This window comes from Sitophilus oryzae, unplaced genomic scaffold (genome assembly GCF_002938485.1).
Source record: "Sitophilus oryzae breed Bouriz unplaced genomic scaffold, Soryzae_2.0 scaffold_2006_pilon_pilon, whole genome shotgun sequence".
Taxonomy (NCBI): domain Eukaryota; kingdom Metazoa; phylum Arthropoda; class Insecta; order Coleoptera; family Curculionidae; genus Sitophilus; species Sitophilus oryzae.
Genome location: NW_022146732.1, coordinates 1,140,474 through 1,160,153, shown reverse-complemented (window position 1 = coordinate 1,160,153; position 19,680 = coordinate 1,140,474). Strand labels below are relative to the sequence as shown.

The window sequence follows — 19,680 nt, the reverse complement described above, 5'->3', positions numbered from 1 at the left end:
TCTCTACATATACCCATAAAAGAAATTGTTTCTACATGTTTTCGTTTTCGTATAATCAACCGAGGCGAATGAGGTGCACCACCCTGTATAAGTAAATGTTTTACTGCATATTTAATCTTATTTGATTTATATGAACGAAAAAAAACCGGCGTCCAGTTGGCTTTGAAATGAACATCGCTGACATTCCCCATATAATTTTACATACAACTTTACAGCGATCTTCATTTCATAGCCATCGCCGACGCCGTTTTTTTTCGATCATGTTGTACTTCATTATTAAAAAAGTATACAAATTTTTACAGTAGTAACATAAATAAAAATGATAAATTTGATACAATGCAAACGAGATTACTAAAAAGCTAAGACGGTAACAAGACACAATGACAATATTTAAACAATTGTTTATCTAACATTGTTTAATATATGTATGACTTTTCTTCATTCTCATTTTTGTGAAATTTTATGTAAAGATAAGGCGGTAATAGTGTCCTGACAAAATGGATAAAGTACACGAATATTACGATTACGTTTTACCACTTATTGTGGATGCTGGCAAGGTAAGCAGTGAAAACAATAATTACAAAAGTAATTCTTCCGGTCCATAGATTTCTATTTTAAAATTTTCTCAAAAAGCCCAATAAATGAGTACAGGATGTGCCATTTTCGTGTGATGTATTAGTACGTTGATATTGATAACGTTGATATAAAAAAAATTATAAAGTTTTGATATGTTGAGGTTATACATAGGGTAGAGGGGGGCAGGTTCGGACGGTTTTGGATAAGGTGATATTTTACTTTTATTTTTTTTTTCGCCAAATTAAATGTTTTAGAGATGGCAATAGCTTGGTTGATATGTTTTAAAACCAATAATTTAGCAGATGCCAATAAAACCTGCATCGTTTTTTGAAAAAAATAAAATTACAAATGTGTTGCATATGTCCAAAGGTGTCCCATGGTGGGGCAGTTTTGGACACCCATGGGGTACATCCGGACATATACTTCACAAACACTTTTTTCTTTGAAATTTTAGTGGTTTATCATTATTTAGTAACATAAAAACTTATAACCTAAAGGAACTTCAAAAATAAACATGTAAACACATAGGAAATTTAGCACTTAAACCTACAAAATTAAATTCCTAATATTAATAACAAGAAAAAACAATAATAATAACATAAATGAATAAGTTTCTGTTAAATAGTGTATTATTTTAAATTAAAAGAACTAAAATTAACGTTAAATTTTAAAAAACTAGCCAAGCGAGCATTCCCAGCAACTGTAGTTGGTTTGGGCAGTTTTGCCTCTATGTCACATCTTGCGACATTTGAAATATCATCCACAAAAGGAAAATGGAAACGGTTCTGCGAGTGCCTCAAATATTTTATAACAAACTCGCCGTATTCTGCAAGCTCTATTACTTGTCCGACATAATACACAACTGTTTTTTTTGTGGGGAATCTTACAAGAACAAAGTCGTCACATGAAATTGTCTCGTCATCTAGAAAAAACAAAATATTTCTTTATGAAAGATACTGAACCGTTAGAAAAATAAAGCAAACATTTTTACCTAGAAGTTTAGTGAATTCATCGCAGTCAGATTTCATGCCAGTATCCGAGTCAGATGGAGACTCGAGGAATCTGTTTTTCTTTTTCATTGCTTTAAAATATTCTGATTCAGAATCTGAAGATGTGGCACTTTCGTTAGCTCTTTTCGTTACTTTTCTTAAAGTCTTTTTAGTTTGCTTCTCTTGAACATTTGGTTTGGTTTTTAGGGATTTTTTTTTTCAATTTTGTTGCGCTTGTTTGAATCACTAACTTTTTTTTGGTTTCACTCTTGTCTAATTTTTGCCTTCTAACGTCTTCTAATTCTTCAACTCGAATTTTCTCTGGGGTGCTTGTGTAAGTTCTAGATTTTCCTATACGAGATTTCCTGTTAGTTTTTCGTGGCGGTGCTTTTGGCAACGGTTTAACATCTGATGGCTTAACAATAGGATGCACAGAAATAATATTAACAGGTGGTTTTGTTACTTCATCGATGATTTCATCAATTACTGAACGAATCATGGCTGTTGTTTTAACTTCTTTGGTTACACAATGAACGGACACATCATTTAAAGATGTAAGATGATCAGAAGCGGAAGGCGGATGATCAGAAGAGGTGGACGGAATATTGAAACTGTTAATCGAATGATTGAAAGATGTAGATGGTTGATTAAGATGGTCGTTCGGCTGTGACGTAAGATCTCCGGTACTTTCAGGTTGAGGCCGGTCTGTGGCGTAGGCTCCAAAGAAGTCACTGTCAGAGAAAATAAGCCTATTAATGGGCCACAAACCGGTGCTTGAAAATCCGCTTGTAATGTTTTTTGGTGTAAAACTTTGAAGATAGGGTCCTGACGTCAGCTTAGCGATGTCATAAATCGTTATCGGTGCTCCTGGGTTGTTCAGGATATGATCATTAAAAGAGACTTTGCATTTTTGCTTAAATGGTCCATACACTGCTTTGTCAAGAGGCTGCATCTTATGTGTACAGTGTGGCGGGAATGACAACAGTACAATACTATGATCCCTGGAATAATTAATAGCCTCCGCTGACACATGAGTCTCATGATTGTCCATTAACAAAAGTATGGGATTCGTTGGACTGCTCTGAGTATGGTTGCTGATATGTTCTAATAATCTTACAAATAACTGAGCAGTCATCCACTCAGACTCTGAGCCGTTCCCTATGGCACCAGGAGTAGAACCATTCAAAAAATGGTTTTTTATTCGAGCCCGAGGATATATATACATTGGGGGAATTGTGTTACCTGTAGCAGATATAATGCCGCAAAATGTAACTAATGTGCCCCTTTCTCCAGAAACACATTGTCCTACAACTCTTTTACCAGTTTCTGCAACTACTTTGGGAGCCTGAATTACTGTGGATATACCAGTCTCATCCGTATTCCAAATACGATTAGGAAGAAACCCGTATTTAGTTTGCACATCAGAGTAATTCTTAAAAAAGTCTTCAACATTATATTTGTTAAATGCTGACGCACGTGCCACACTGGTGTTTTCGGGCTTCCTTAATGATAGCCTTGGATGCCGCTTCATAAATGAGCGCATCCATTCGACACCAGCTATTTCGTTTGTTTTCCATTGTTGAGGAAAATGTTTTCCTAATTTAACTGCATATTCATAAGCTAATTTGCGAGTTGCCTGATATGTCAAACCATATAAAATTTGTGATGTTTGCTTAAGATATGATTCTAGCTCATTTTCTTCAGGTACAGAAAATACTTGCCTCGTCGCATATTTTGATAAGCCAATACTTGGCAACGAATCCTCATCCCCTGGCAGTCCTGGCTTTTTTAACTCTGTCTTGAAGCGTTGATTTTTTCACCCCATGTTTAGTGCTAGCGATACGTATGGAAATTTTATTTTGTAGTACATCTAGAACCGCTGTTCGAATTTTTGCTTCGGAAACCACGGGTTCGTTTCGCTTCCTAACATAGTTTCTAACCATCCTTAAAATAATAAGTATATCATTTATAATGTTGCGAGCCGGTGTGGACTCGACCTAACCTCACAATATGGCCCGCCCTCGGATGACCTTAACATCGCACAGACACCGCAATGATTCATTCGTTCGAGAAGAATCGAGACCCACTAGAATGGACTCGTACATACGAGAACATTCGAAAACCTTCTCTATGAGCCTAACGATCTTTGGACTATTCTAGATTTCTTTTACCTGTCGGTATAAAAGCCGGCGGCAGTGGCCTAGAGAGGGCAGTTATAAATATACCAGTGCAGTTGACGCGCTAAAATTCAAAATAAATTCTTAGTTATAAATCGTTTGTAAATAGTTCTATAAGTCTTTTATCGTTATTGTTTTTGTTAATTAGTGTTAAATAAATAGTGTTTAAATAAATTGTGACTTTCTATCCACACGGAACCGACGAAAAACGTAACAATAATTTGAGTACAAATGGGTATATTAATGTTTAGTAGCCTGTATATGTGGGGCACCCTCGGACAGTCCGAATATGCCCCACTTTGTACTGTCCGGATGTGCCCCACATGTAGAAAATTCAAACAACCGAAAAAATATTCAAATTACGCGCTTGTGGATTCTTGAAAGATAGGTTATGTGATATAAAACTATCATACTTTCTAGGCATATTCCTTTAAAACAATGAAATTACAACACTCAATCGTGTAAAACCTTACAAGTTAATATACATAATACTTACTTGAGGTCACTATATATTTATTTCGGTAATAACTTTAAAATTTCTTTAGGTACCGGCACAAAATTTTAGCTCGCAACATGAAAGAACCACTATTACCACCTGTTAAAATGCGAAAACGTATTTAGTTTTGGAAAGCGGTAAATTTAAATGTCCGGAGGTACCCCATGTCCGAACGTGCCCCACTCTACCCTACTAAAAGGAGACTTATTAAAATCAAAAGAGTTCCTAACTGTAAAGTGTGAGCTTCACCCCCAAAAAACAACCCCCAATACGCACTGCGGTGGCTTTTCTCGTTTTTCTCGAAAACCATTAGTCGCACAGAATAATTTTATTCTTGTCAAAAATATTCCTTATAAAATTTGCTACAAAAAAGGTTCTATTCATTATTTATATTTATCCAATGCATTTCGAGTAATAACCGTTTGAAAAATGGAGTACAAAAAAAATACAGGTCGCCTTTCAAATTATAGACTCCCAAGGTATTTTAACGTGCTAAATGTACACGCAACAGATATAATACTGTATAATCTAAACAAAAATATCCACTAATTAGTCTATTCCACTAAACTGACATTCATACTTTCATCTACATATTGTCATCGTCTATAGTTTCTAGAATGTGCTAAGTATTCGAACAACTTTGCCCACGACAGGTTCCGCACATAGTTGTACATTTCATGTCGGCTTTAATGCAACTGCATCTTTTTACGCAATCTTGTTTGCTGATGTTCAAATTATTCGTACTGCCATCAAAATATCTGAGAAAAACGAACAAGTTCTAGTCGTTGGACAAGATGTCGATCTTGTTGTTTTATTAGCAGTACTTTTCCCCGATGAAAAAGACATTCTTTTTCTGAAAGAAGCCATAGGTAATGTGAAACAACGAATGTATAGTTCGGGAGATTTGCAATCATTCAGTATTATACGTAATTTAAAAAAATCAATTTTATTTATTCACGCTATTAGCGGGCGTGACACAACATCAGGATTTTTTGGAAAAGGAAAACAACAACACGTACAAATATTTAATAAAGAAAAAGATATTTTTAACAACGCAAAGTCAACATCTGAAGAAATTGAAAAAGCTGGAGAGACGTTTATACTGAAACTGTACAAACTTCAATCACTGAAGGGAGCCTTGGTGAGCAAAGATACGCTTGATTCAATAAGATAGTTGGTCAAGCAAACAGCACGGTACTTTTATCAAAATTGCTTCCCACATCTGCTGCAGCTAGGTAATATTCCCGGAGAACATATCTTCAAGTACAAATATGGTAAGAACAACCTATAAAACCGGACCAGTAGGGCTGGAAGAAAATCAACAACACCCTGTCACCTTTATATACAACAGAATCGCTCACCCCTGCTTCAATTATGTCATTAATAATGTGCAACTGCAAACAAGATTGTGTCAAAAGATCCAGTTGCATTAAAGCCGGTATGAAATGTACAACCATGTGCGGAACCTGTCGAGGGCTAAGTTGTTCGAATGAGCACATTCTAGAAACTATAGACGATGATAATATGTAGATGAAAGTGTGAATGTTAGTTTAGTGGAATAGGCAATGTTTTTGTTTATATTATACAGTAGTATATCTGTTGCGTGTATATTTAGCACGTTAAAATACCTTGGGAGACTATAATTTGAATGGCGACCTGTATATTTTGTACTCTATTTTTCAAACGGTTATTGCTCGAAATGCATTGGATAAATATAAATAATGAATAGAATCTTTTTTGTAGCAAATTTTATAAGGAATCTTTTCGGTAAATATAACATTTTCTGTGGGACCAACGGATTCTGAGAAAAAAGCGAAAAACCATCGAAGGGCGTATTGGGGGTGAAGCTCAAACTTTAAAGTTAAGAACTATTTTGATTTTGAAAAGTCTCCTTTTGGTGCGTTTAATCTCAACATATCAAAACTTTGTAAATGTTTTCTTCTATTCGGCTATTTTAGGTCTAATATAAATATACTATACAGGGTTGTTCACCACATACGACACGGAGTATTGTAGCTAAATGATTAGATTTTTACAAATTGTAAGTTTTGGGTTTGTTGGAGGATTATTAGAGCTATAATTTGAAAATATTTTTACAAGATACAGAGTGTCCCAAATAAATAAAAAATATCAAAGTTGTATTTTTTTAAATGGAACACCCTGTATATTATTACATTTTTAGTTTCTACGATTAAAATAAAGGTAAATTTGATTAAGGTTTACCGCACTTTCATTTTACCGTTTTGGAAATATTTTCAATTTTGTGAAATTGCAGTCAAAATTTTAAGGCTTCATTTCTCCAAGGGTATAAAAGTTTTTAATACTAAATATTTACTGTAGTTTATTTATTGATCAGTTATTGTGTTGTAATAATAAAAATTATACTACCTTATACAGAGTGTCTAAAATTTTATTTTAAATAATTAATAGCTTTAAACGGCAATAACTTGTTTAATTTAAATGGAACACCCTATATATTTTATGAGACTCAGACGCACAATTTAATTGTCTATCAAATTGTATTATACCATTTTTTACCTAGCTCTTCAAGTTTCCGTAGAAAATGCATTTTCTTGTAATTTAAAACTCATTTATCAATATACCCATGGAATACTGACATTTTAGATTATTTTTAAAGACGTACCAAATTTTTAAAGAATACAGATACTAATATTGTCGATATAGTTTGTTATTTCATTAAAAAAATAAATAAAAAAAACTGTTTAAATATTTGTTAAAGAGGACCAATTAATATGATTCCAGTATTCAAACTACATTAATTGACTGTTTGCGTTGATTAATAATAATTGCTCCAAATACTAAAAAACTGAATTTTGTATCTCTATTAGACAGTGTGGTAAAAAGTAACACCTTAAAAATGATATTTCATTTTTTGACCAATGCTTATTTATAACAACAGATATAGTCATTTTCATAACTTATTACTATATTGATTTCTGATTCAAATCCACATTTATTTAGAATAATAATTTATTAACGAACATAAGTATGTAATTAATTCGTATTTGAGCGGAAATAATGGTGGTATATTTAATTAATGGTATACTCTTTTATAAAAATTTAAATAGTTTTCTTTCTGCATACAAATGGGCTAGTAATATTATAATTTTGCTAAAAACGATAATATTACTAGCCTGTACATTTTGTACATTTGCTGCTTTAAAAACAATTTAAAATGTCAATATTCCATGGGTATATTGATAAATGAGGTCTAAATTATAAGAAAATGCATTTTCTACGAAAACTTGAAGGGATAGGTAAAAAGTGGTATAATACAATTTGATAGACAATTAAATTATGCATCTGATTTTCCTAAAATATACAGGGCGTTCCATTTAAATTAAACAAGTTATTGCCGTTTAAATCTAGAAATAATTTAAAATAAATTTTTAGACACTCTGTATGAGGTGGTATTATTTTTATTATTTCAACACAATAACTGATCAATAAATAGACTTCAGTAAATATTTAGTATTAAAAACTCTCATACCCTTGGAGAAATGAAGCCTTAAAATTTTTACTGCAATTTCACAAAATTGAAAATATTTCAAAAACGGTAAGGTTTAAGTGTAATAAACCTTAATCAAATTTACCTTTATTTTAATCGTGGAAACTAAAGATGTAATAATATACAGGGTGTTCCATTTAAAAAAATACAACTTTGATATTTTTTATTTATTTGGGACACTCTGTATCTTGTAAAAATATTTTTAAATTGTAGCTCTAATAGTCCTTCAACGAACCCAAAACTTACAATTTGTAAAAATCATTTTAGCATTTAGCTACAATACTCCGTCTCGTATGTGGTGAACAACCCTGTATAGGGTTTCTCATTTATGAGTAGAGATATACTCTGTTTTTTTTCTCAGGTAAGATTTCGACAGACGATGACAGAAAAAAAGCAGATGACGTCCCATACCAATCTATTTATTTTACTAAAAAAAGTTTCTAATAATTTTTAAGTTATCTATGGATGGGTTTAAATATAAATCCGTCATACGTCGTGTCTTGTTGTTTTTAACCAGTTTTATTGGTTTATTTAAAAAATGACAGATCGTATTTCAATTTTATTGGTTTGACGGAACGATGAACGACAAACGGACGCCGATGCGTATGAACTCGCCTTTAGATTTTGTCATTTTTGACGCTTGTCAAAGTCTTGCCAAATTATAGGTTATAATTTTGTGTCAACTTTTGTTAAATACCCTGCGTTTTGGAAGATAATGCATTTTGATTCGTATTATTACGTGTGTTTTGTGTCTTTTGAAGTCAAGTGGAGGAAAAATCGAGTGAAAATCAACTGTAGACCCAGAGCACAGTTTATGGTTAATACTCGCTGCCCAGGCAGAAAGTCTTTTACACCAATGAAGTTGCCATCGATAAAGTTTGTATACCATTTCGTCGTAGATAAGTGCATCTCGTATATGGTAGAAGGATCAAACTAAACACATACTAGAAACTGGAGTAGCTGCAAAATATGGACATCACACGATAGGTAAATAATGGATTTTAGTACTGCAGAAAAACAATGTCAAAAGGTACTGGTTTAAAAAAATTAAGATTAAAATTAATTAATCAACCTTTAAGGTATAAAATTTGGTAGGTGTTATTATTAATAAAATAGTTTGTTTTATTTACCTATGTTGTTTTATTTATTCCTGTGGAATATTACAAATTTGTATTTGTACATAAGTTATATTGATAAATATAATCATAAATGCGGGTAGTTTCATAAAGCTTGAAAGTAAGTAATATTTCTTTTTATATTTTTTGGTATGTAGTGTCTTGTTCTTGTTTGTTTTGTATTAACACACACCGTTTTTATTAAATAAAATAACTCGATTACATTTTTTCAGTTTTATACAGTTTTTTTCACAATATTTTGAAGTAATCACTTGTCATCTTGTCAATCAAATTTTAAATATTTTCTGCTATGCGTTCCAGTTGTACCAACTTATTTCTTTGTAAAATAAAATAAACTACTTTGAAATTAAAATGACAGACATATCTATCACTGTCAAGGATCTTCTCGTTGGACAGACTATACAAACATGCGGTTTTCACATCACTGCACTATTTAAAAAAAAAACTAAAGATGCTATTGGGCGATTTTAAAAATGTCGTATTTCTGATCCTCTTCGTATCTCGGCGGTTATCTTCTCGAAATCACTTCTCGAAAAGGTGTAAACTGAGTTCCATAGAGTTTTTCACGTAGAAGGCAAAATCATATATTTTTTTTCTTGGGTATGAGGTTTTTATAATAAAATTCTGCAAATTATTTGTATTGCGGTGTTCGCTTTCAAGCAATTTATTCTTTAATATGTTCCGTTTTTAACACCAGTTGGTTGTACAGGGTGTTCCACTAAGAATAGCTCTCGGCTGTATCTAGGAAAGTATTAGCCGTAGGGCCTACGGAAAAAAATATTTATAACTAAAGGGGCTATGAGAAATTCCTGGAAATTATTTTCAAGTTTGTAAAACGGCCGCTAGAGGGCGCAAATGCTATGGAAAATAAGAAAATAGAATTTTTACAGAATTTTGCCTACATAATGGGTACTATAAATAATAGCTTCATAATCTTCAGTAAATTTTGGATTTTTTTTTGTTAGAACCATTTTCCCCTATCTGGTAAAATAAAGTGGTGGGGGAAAGTTAGATCTATCTTTATTTAAATGTTAATAACTCCGGACTGGATGATCAGAATCCAATAAACCAGGGCCCGTTGAAAAGAGCGTTTTTTACTCTATATTATACCATAAAACTAATAATAATAATAAGGTTTTGAACGTAGAGGCTAGAGGGCGCTTTCATACAATTAAACGAATATAGCGCGTTTTTTCAACAAAATTAAATACGATAGTATATGTAATTTTAGCTAATAGTAAAGAGTAGTAAAAGCTTAAAAAGTCAGCGAAAACCGCATCTTGATATCTTCTTTCAAACCGAAGATATTATAGCAAAATTATAATAAATACCAAAAAGTAAGCCCTTAATTACCTTATTTTCACAAAACGGTATCAGTAGACCTCTTTATTATGCCCATTCTAATAAAAAAATAAGATAGAAACAGTTAGTTTATTTTAAAATCGGCCATATACTAGAATACTATAATACCAGATGTATTAATATCTAATAATACAGGTATTAAATGAAAAAATTATATAAATATAAATTATTAAAAAAAAACAGTGAACAAGAAACGATGATTCAGTGAAGTCATGGTAGGCTTTGGAAAAAAGTTGCTTTTGACGTAATAGTATAAACGTCAAATTGTTATCAGATCAACATTTTGATAGTCTTAGCAGCGTTTTTTATCCTTTGATTGATTTTTCAAATTGCCCATCAACTTCAACTATTTGAAATAATAAAGACATTTTGAAAGGTCAAAGTCTATAAAATAAAACAATACGCATGTTACAATTATTGCTTATTCACAACCTAACCTAACCTAACTTTAACTTCCTAGGCACTATCCAAAGTTGAAGATATTGAAGTGGAATTTAAAGACTCTCAAGTATGGGACTTAGTTACTATATACGACAGAAAAATCGAAGAAATCCTAATAGATAAAATTAAGGAGAAATATCCAACCCACAAGTAAGATTATTAATATATCGTTAAAAAGTAGGTAGGCATAACATTTTTTATTTATTTGGGACACTCTGTATCTCGTAGAAATATTTTTAAATTGTAGCTCTAATAGTCGTTCAACGAACCTAAAAGTTACAATTTGTAAAAATCTAACCCTGTATACGTAATATAATATCTAGCGATGGGAACTATCGAATGAATTAGACTATCGAATGGTTACTGAATGAATGATTTCAACTATCGAATGGTTTTATTCGAATAAAATCATTCATTCATTTGTATACTAAAGCATATGTGACAACCTCGCCGTGCGACTAAATGGTTATCGTTGAGCCACGACTATCGAATGCTTTTGATAAATGAAAAATTAAATTTAGTATTCGTTTGATTTTTGTGTGCGTCAGTGCATTATTAGTTCTTCAAATTTTTATAACTTCACCTTATAAATACTGTGCTATTTTTGCGTTTATTAATAAAAAATATTAGGTTATTAAAATATTTAAAATACTAAAATAGTAGTTTTTTTAATTGACGATTGTGTGCGTGTGCAGGTGTCAAAATTTTTCCGAAAATTTGTGTGATTTTCCGTAGCCCGATCTTTCAATTATTTTATTTTATATGGTATATATGGTCTATTTTTTAATGGGAAATTTTGAGAAGTAGCAATTTTTAAGAGAAATGAGATGAACTTGAAGTTTTACACGTGCCAATTTAAAAAAAAAAGTTAACGATGTTTGTACATATTTTGTTTATGCTAATTCTCTTACATGTAGTTTTTTGCGAAGAAATATTTCATTTATTTTTTAAAGTAAATGCCAGTAAAAGTAAATATTATTTTTAAATAATAATATAAAGTACCTAATATAAATAATTTTGATTTCTAATTTTTCATTTATATTTTCCTTCCATTACACTGCATGCTTAGAAAATTAATAAATGTTTATATTTCATGATTTTAAAGTTTGTTGTTAATATAACAAATTAGCTCTGTAATTATTATTATTTAATAAACCAACGATGCCAAAAAATTTAAAGACTATATTATTTTAAATATGATCTAATATAAATAATTTTGACATCTAATTTGTTGTTTATATATTGCTACTACGTAAAAAAATGTTTATATTAAATTATTTTAAATTTTGTTGTTAATAGGTATAACAAATTATTACTGTTATTATTATTTTTATTAAACCAGTCTTTGTTTAAAAACATTAAAAATCATTTTCCTACATCCAAAATATTTTATTATCTAACCTAACCTAACAACAGAATATTAATAAAAGAAATGCAAAATATATAGACATACTATCCCTAACTAACTAAAGCCAAACAATAATATTCTTTGCTAATATCAACTAATACCAATATATGGCAACAGCGCCCTTCATAATGTATTTTCTGTGTAAATACTAGCACCTCAATAAAAAAAATAATGTGTCCTTATCTTTATATGACTCCGCAAAAAATCAAAGATGCCGGCTTCTTTCTAGCATTGCCACCGACCGCTGTCGGGTTTCTCGGAAAGAAACCTACGTCGCCGGGCGACAATTAAAATCCAGTTAATATTTTATTATAATCGATCCTGACGAATAAATGAATTTCATAGATGAATGAATTTTATAAATGAATGGTTTTTGCTGCCGAATTACTAGAATACAATATTTCAAGGCAGATGACGCATCTATTCGATAATTTTTATTCGAATAGTTTTCAACGAATGTTTTTTTACTAGCTATCGAATTATTCGAATGAATTGCAACTATCGAATGTTCGATAGTATTCATTCGATAGTTCCCACTACTAATAATATCCCAAACAAACCGTTAAAAATTTGCCAATGACTATCCTCTATTTGTTATTCAAGAAAACAATTGACCTAAGGAGAATTACTCAAAAACAATTGATTCTTTTGAATGAACTAAAAATTCCCCTAAATGTCCCCGAATACAGGGACCAGGTACACGGTCCAATAAAAACTAAACCGCACCAACAACACATTAAAAAATTTGGTCAAGTGCGAGTCGGACTCGCGCATGAAGTGTTCCGTGCCATTCATTATCTATACAACATTAGATACTATATTATTATAAACATTTTTTTCCGATTTAGTTGAAATTTTGAATGCGCGTATAATTAATTTAAAAAAAATGAAGAAACACATTAATAAAAATTGTATTAATCAATAATAAATATGTAAAAAGTAAAAATAAATATATAAAAATATAAAAAATTAAAAAAAAGTCGCCTTGACTAGGATTCGAACCTGCCTTACTACGGCTCCAACGTCATAGCAGCGTAAAATCCTAACGCTTTAACCACGCGGCCACCGAGGACTTGAAAGATTCTATGTAAAATTCTTACTTAAAGATAATGTTTAGTGAAAGTACTTTTTTATTTATAAACATTTATTTAATTCTGTTTTTAGTATTTGTTGTTATAGCGGCAACATAGATACATTATCTGTGAAAATTTCAACTGTCTGTGTGATAGACCTTTGTGACAGACGGGCGGGCGGACGGACAGGGAAGTCTTAGTAATAGGATTCCCGTTTTTGCTCTTTGGGTACGGAACCCTACAAATGGTAATGACAATGGCCTGACAATATTGCATTTTGCGGTCAACTTTCTTGTTCGGTAAAATGTCCTTTAAAAAGCAAATTTTCTTTTCGGGCAACTTTCCATTAGAGCAAATGTCGTTGGTGATTTGCTTTCGGTCAATTTTCTTTCGGCCAATTTTCCGGATACTGTTCATGTTTTCTATTTTAAATTACTTTATCCAACAGTCCTTACTTATACAGACATTACTCACATACTCACATGTATACATGCATATAAAATAAACAATAACAACAAGCATATAAAATAAACAACACACGCGTGAGTTTTTGAATTTATAACACGCTAGTTTGTCAAACGCCTTGAATTCCCTATCATATACGCCACGAGACTTTTCTGGCAGTATTTGTGCTGTAGCCGCCTCTGCCTGGTTAATAATTGCTTGCGGAAGATCTTCCTGAATCATTTTTCTTTAAAATCTGACTTGCTTGTTGATAATTCACTATTTTATCGTTAAAAAATCGCGATTTATCTAAATGACGTCCTAATGTCAGTACTATTTATTATTTACAAAAAACATATAGTATAGTATAACACAAACGCATCCTGATAATTTATTAATTCGCAACAATGAAAGTATAACTGGTAGATCCTTTTAAATCAATTATTCCTTTTAAATCAAATATTATTATCCTTTTAAATCAAATATTACTTTAGAGATTGGACATGAAACAGTTCTGCTGTTGGATAAAATTTAGTATGGCAATCGCGTGTTATAACATATAAGTCACTTGAGAAAATTAGCCCTCTCGGCCTACAGCCTCGAGGGCTAAACATTTCCCAGCATGACTTACGAGTATATGTAACATAACACACTAGTACCATAAATAACTATTATATTGTTATTTATAAATGTAGATTTATTGGCGAAGAAGAAACAGACAAGTCCAAAGAAAAGCCAATATTAACAGACGCACCAACATGGATTATAGATCCCATCGACGGTACAGCCAACTTCGTCAGAAACATGCCGATATCTTGCATTTCTGTGGGTCTTACGATAGACAAAGAACAACTACTAGGGATTGTTTATAACCCGTTCATGGATGAACTGTTTACCGCTATTAAAGGTGAAGGAGCGTACTTGAATGGAAAGAGAATACGCACCAGTGGTTGCAAAGGTCAGTGTTTATGAAAAAAAAAACTACCGCATGATCAGATCAATGTATAACTCACCCAAGCTGAAAGAGTAATTTTATTTTAGTAAGGTATTCACGAAATCTTAAAAACTTGCGTCGATCATAAATATAGTTCATAGAAAATAAACTTTTAGTCACGTGATTAAGCTTGACCGGCACAGCGTTGCCTACTTTTTCATATATTCTTTTAATCAAAATAATTTAGGAAACAAAAATAAATTAATTATAAATATATAAACAGTTATTATTTACATCAACAAAACTCACCTTCTTACAGCACTTAAGGGACATAAACGGCCATTACTACCGCTTTACCGTTCAAAATATTCTAATAAAGTTGTGATGAGTTTTTTACGGCTGTTAAGCTATATTTTACATTTCGCACTAAAAGAGGTTCTAAAAAAAACAAGGTGTGCTGGTAAAATTGAAGTGAAGAGAAGTGAAATATTAAAAATTATCAGGTATAAATTAGGCACCTGCTGTGAAATCGGCTTTTTATTTATTATTTTAGTAGTATCAACTTAAATTATGTTTGCTGTAACGAATTCGAAGATATGATAAATGATTTTTTTCCAAACCAAACAACTTTCAGCTGAACATTCAACTATGTAATTAATTAGCTGTAATTAGACTATAATAAAAACTTGACCATTTTCTATAATGCAAATCGTAAATATTGGACAATAGCTTCAATTAATCGAATATGAAAGACTGTTAGAAATTCATTTGATCACATTATATTTTCATTGTATTTTTTATTTATACATACCATTACTAGTTATTTACTTCTGTGTTGTAGATATAAGAAAATCTGTACTGAATTACGAGATCACTATAGCCAGGAGAAATGATTATTATTATAATATGTATATGTTTCGATTTAAACATTTAATAAAAATCATTCAAGGGTGAGTATAAAAATAAATGCGAAAAATTTAGTTTTCCAAGTACCTATTGTTTATTAAAATACTTTACTTTTAATTGTAGGTGCCATTTTTTATTAAATTTTGAGTTTACAACGGGAAATGACAAATTATCAAACTTCTCTCATTAGATAAATGAAATAAGTTTAGATTGGAAAGTGCCCATACGAACAATGTAAATACTATTTGGTGCTGTTCTTACAACGGTCGCGACCCAAAGCTTTTGATAATTTCGGAGCGGTTCAGCTTTTTCCGGAATTATATCGCCAAATATTATTTATTCAAATGTATTATTATTTTCTTTTAATTTCGTAAATAAAATACAGTGTGTTGCATACAAGAAACTTTATTTTATATAAGGACATTTATGAAATACCTATGAAACATTGGAAACCGACGTTATGCCACGATCCACGATGGTTTTTGCAGTTCACAGTTCACAGCACAGCTTTTTAAGTTTTTAGTGCCACTTTTTCATAATTATCACGGGTTTGAGTAAATAAAACTTAAATTAAACTTTGAACTAACAAGATAGCAATAATTACTTTGAAAACAGACGCTTTAAACACTTTTCGAAATTTTTTCAATGAGAGCGGTTTAGATTTTGAAAGATTTTTTGAAGATTCTAACCATAGATATAAGGAAATAATCCTCTATTAAAATAGATATGAAACTTAATAGTAAAATTCTGGGTCAAAGCGCCCCTCCGTGTTCTTAGTAGAGACTACGTTTAACCCAGCGCTTTCGCCTTTTCTGCTGTAAATATTTTTTATGTTTATATTTGATTTCAAAGGATTTAGTTTTAAAGTTACACTGATATAGTAGTATATCAGAGTAACTTTAATAAAACATAAGAATATATATATATATATTTTACAGTTTATTAAATATAAATTTTGACTACAAGGTAGAAAGTAAATCACAATATTTGATAAAACTTATAAGTATACCATTTTTACAGTTAATAAATAATAAAACTATTTCTGACTATGATATTTAAAATTTAGATAGATAGAATATTAAAAAACATACCGGTATTTGCAGACGCAGGCCCAAATTCAATAAAAATCAAAATTTTTCCTGCGAAAATCGGGCTTTTTTTACAGAAAAGGTATTTTTTGATTTATCAACAATCATTGTCAAGTTTAAAAAATTGTGGTGTGATTCCTCATGTGTTCTTAAAACAATTTTATATAACCATTGGGTCTAAAGTACTTCCTTTCTGATCTACAAGGTGTTAAAAATTAAAAAAAAAAACGATATTTTGCTTAAAATAAATGGTACGCTACTGCTTTTTTAAAGAAAATATATTTTTTTCTTGACTAGCCATCCCTTTTCAACAAAATTGATCTTTTGAGTTTTTCTTGTTCATCAAACGGTTGCCGAGAAAAAAAATAAATATACTTATTAAAAGCCCGCCTTAAGCCGATTTCTAACGATTTTTTATTTTTTAGATTAATTAGGAAACACCCTGTATATGCATATCACAGGCAACCAAATAAACTAGTAACCTCTAAAAAACATTTTTCCTACCACTAGCGACATACCGTGATTTTAGTGAGTACTAAATTATTTTATCAAAATTTCACCATATAAGGTGATATATGTAAGTTTCCAGGCAATGATTCTAACTTTGACAAGAGATATGGACGAGAGAAAATTATTTCTGTTTTTGTTTGCGGTTGTTCTTAGCAACCGCTATAGCAGCGCCAGATCGCGTACAGCGGTCGCGATCCAGAACAATTTTGCGACCCAAAATTTTGACAGGCATTCAAATCTAAATTGATTTCCTTTATCTATGACTTCTCTTAAAAATGACCTTTAATCGATTGCCAGAACTTCGTAATAATTTCACAAAAATTAGATTATATTGTGTTAATCATTTTAGAGTTAGATCCATGGGCTGTGGAGTTCTAGGGCTTTGTTATGTAGCTTGTGCAAGAACAGATGCTTATCAATGTGACGGCTTGTATCCGTGGGATGCTGCTGCAGGAACTTTAATTGTCAGAGAAGCTGGAGGATATGTTATAGATTCTTCAGGTAAACTATAATGGTTATTTCTTTCAATATTCGAGATATAACAGTGTTATAGCACATTGTAAGCAGCTGTAATGCGATGCGTAGTAGTAAATATCATGTGTCATGATCAATCGTTAAGGGTCAGATCGCGAGTAAAGCTTGATTTTCATGCACCCGTTATCCGCTTATACGATGGTCCGACGCGACGGCGCCGGCGCTCTGATTGGTCTTAGCGTTTTCGCGCTACTTTTCTAATGGATTCCGTAAATTTTTTATTCCGGTCCGTCAACGAAGAAAGATCGTACGATAACGGACGTTTTGACACTTTTTTGAGAAATTTAATCTAACCTTTATAAAAATAGACAAGAGCTAGCAACGTCAGGAAACCGAGAATTTTAAGAAAGCCGGTTCTTTGATATATCTTTCGCGATGATCTCCTGACCAAAGTGCGGGCCGTGTGGCTGCCGATGCCGGTAGACTACTGTGGTTCACTACTGTGCATCACATCGGTACAGGGTATTGCATTTTTGTGTGCTTTATGGGATTTTTCGTTTATGAGTAGAGACACAATGATGCGATTTTCACATTACTTTGCTACTTTTTTATCAAACTAAATATGCTACACATAGGTTTATCCTAGCCTTCTTAGTTCCTGAAATACAGGGCAAATTTGTAATGCGCAGTAGCGAACAGATGTTGAATACAGACATGATGCGCAGTAGTGAACGCAACGTTGCTACTAGCGCTTAGGCTATAAGCAAAAAAGCGAAATCGTTATGGAAATGGAAATATAAAATGAAACCAATCACAAGCAAATCGTATATCCGATGAACGGAGGCATGAAAATGCAATAAATTTAAAAACTGCGTAATTTTCTAACCAATCGAAGTCTTTAAATTCAACCAATAAAATTAATATCGCATCATCGTATCGTCGGACAACGGATGCATGAAAATCAAGCTTAAGAGACACCCAGGACGAAAAAGAATATTCTGACTAAAAAATTAGAAACAAGAGACTGAATGACGTCCAATATAATAAGTTGGTCATCTGGTAAAATGTAAAAGTATCAAATAATTAAAAATATCAATACTGTTACGGACTCCGTGGGTCCACTAATTTAAACTCACGATAAAATACTTAACGAATTTATTATCTCACTTTATACACACAATAACTAACTTTTTAATTCCTTCACCAAATTGTCCGATTCGTAATAATTTAAAGCGCGGTATATTCGAACTTCAAAACTGTACCAACTGCCGGTTACGCCGGCTTATATACTCTATTGACTGCTTCTCGAAACTTCTAGAATTCTCGGAGAGAGTTCTACTTCATACTGGACAATTCCATTGTCTGATTCGCTTACTTGTCGACTTGACTAAGTGATGGCGCCTAAAAATGTCTTTTGCTTTCTGGCGGATGCGCCATTTTTCTTGACACGTTGCTGTTGTGTAGGCAACCAGTAATACATTTTAGCGCTACATACACCTTGACCTTGACAATACGCTACGATCGAAAAATAAAAAACTTTTTTTGGGTTTAGGAAATCAATAAATATAAATTGGGTTGGGTCGAGGGTTGGGTTTTGGGAAATCAATAAATAAATTACTATCATAGAGATAACCGTAAGTCACTGTATCGGCATTGGCTTTTATTATTTTATTTGTGTTGCATTTAAATAAAATTACGTTTTTTATTACAGGCTGAATAATTATTGTAATTATTGTTTTAATTTTAGGAAAAGATTTCGATTTAATGGATCCCAACTTTTTGGCGACGGCAACCAAAGAACTATCGGATGAATATCTAAAAATAGAAAGGATAGCTGATGAAGAACAACTTACATTTTCCAAACTAAATAAGCCCTTTAGTCCTTAGATCGTTATTTGCTATTGTTACAATATTAAATAAATAAATTTGACACAATGTATAAAATACAAGAAAAACTTCAAAACTCCTTTTGTCTTTTTCTAAAATATTTAAGAAACCCCGTGTTCCCTGATTCACTTTTCGAAAGCTATTTTATCACTTTGATCAATAAACAACTGATTTTTAGAATTTAGAGTTAGTAACTCGTATTTTCATTGGAAGACACTGCTTTGAGACACTGTTATATTTATTTTAAACC

General features: G+C 31.7%; 2 protein-coding genes across 2 annotated transcripts in view; one reads left to right on the top strand and one right to left on the bottom strand.

Annotated features, from left to right (window-relative positions):
- The window catches only part of LOC115883870 (ATP-dependent helicase brm-like), a 220,412-nt gene that overhangs the window by 143,728 nt on the left and 57,004 nt on the right, over nucleotides 1-19,680 (bottom strand). The window lies entirely within an intron of this gene.
- Nucleotides 428-19,509, top strand: LOC115883875 (inositol monophosphatase 2-like). Its single transcript, XM_030902290.1, has 6 exons — nucleotides 428-557; nucleotides 10,726-10,856; nucleotides 14,327-14,589; nucleotides 15,407-15,515; nucleotides 17,419-17,570; nucleotides 19,291-19,509. Exons 1-6 carry the CDS (start codon nucleotides 498-500, stop codon nucleotides 19,428-19,430), a joined length of 855 nt encoding a protein of 284 aa, XP_030758150.1. The 5' UTR covers nucleotides 428-497; the 3' UTR covers nucleotides 19,431-19,509.

Coding starts and splice junctions, on each gene's coding strand:
- LOC115883875 (XM_030902290.1), top strand. CDS start 498: ATGGATAAAGTACACGAATATTACGATTACGTTTTACCACTTATTGTG. Junction 14,590..15,406: donor ACGCACCAGTGGTTGCAAAG/GTCAGTGTTTAT, acceptor TCTGTGTTGTAG/ATATAAGAAAATCTGTACTG. Junction 15,516..17,418: donor TTAATAAAAATCATTCAAGG/GTGAGTATAAAA, acceptor TAATCATTTTAG/AGTTAGATCCATGGGCTGTG.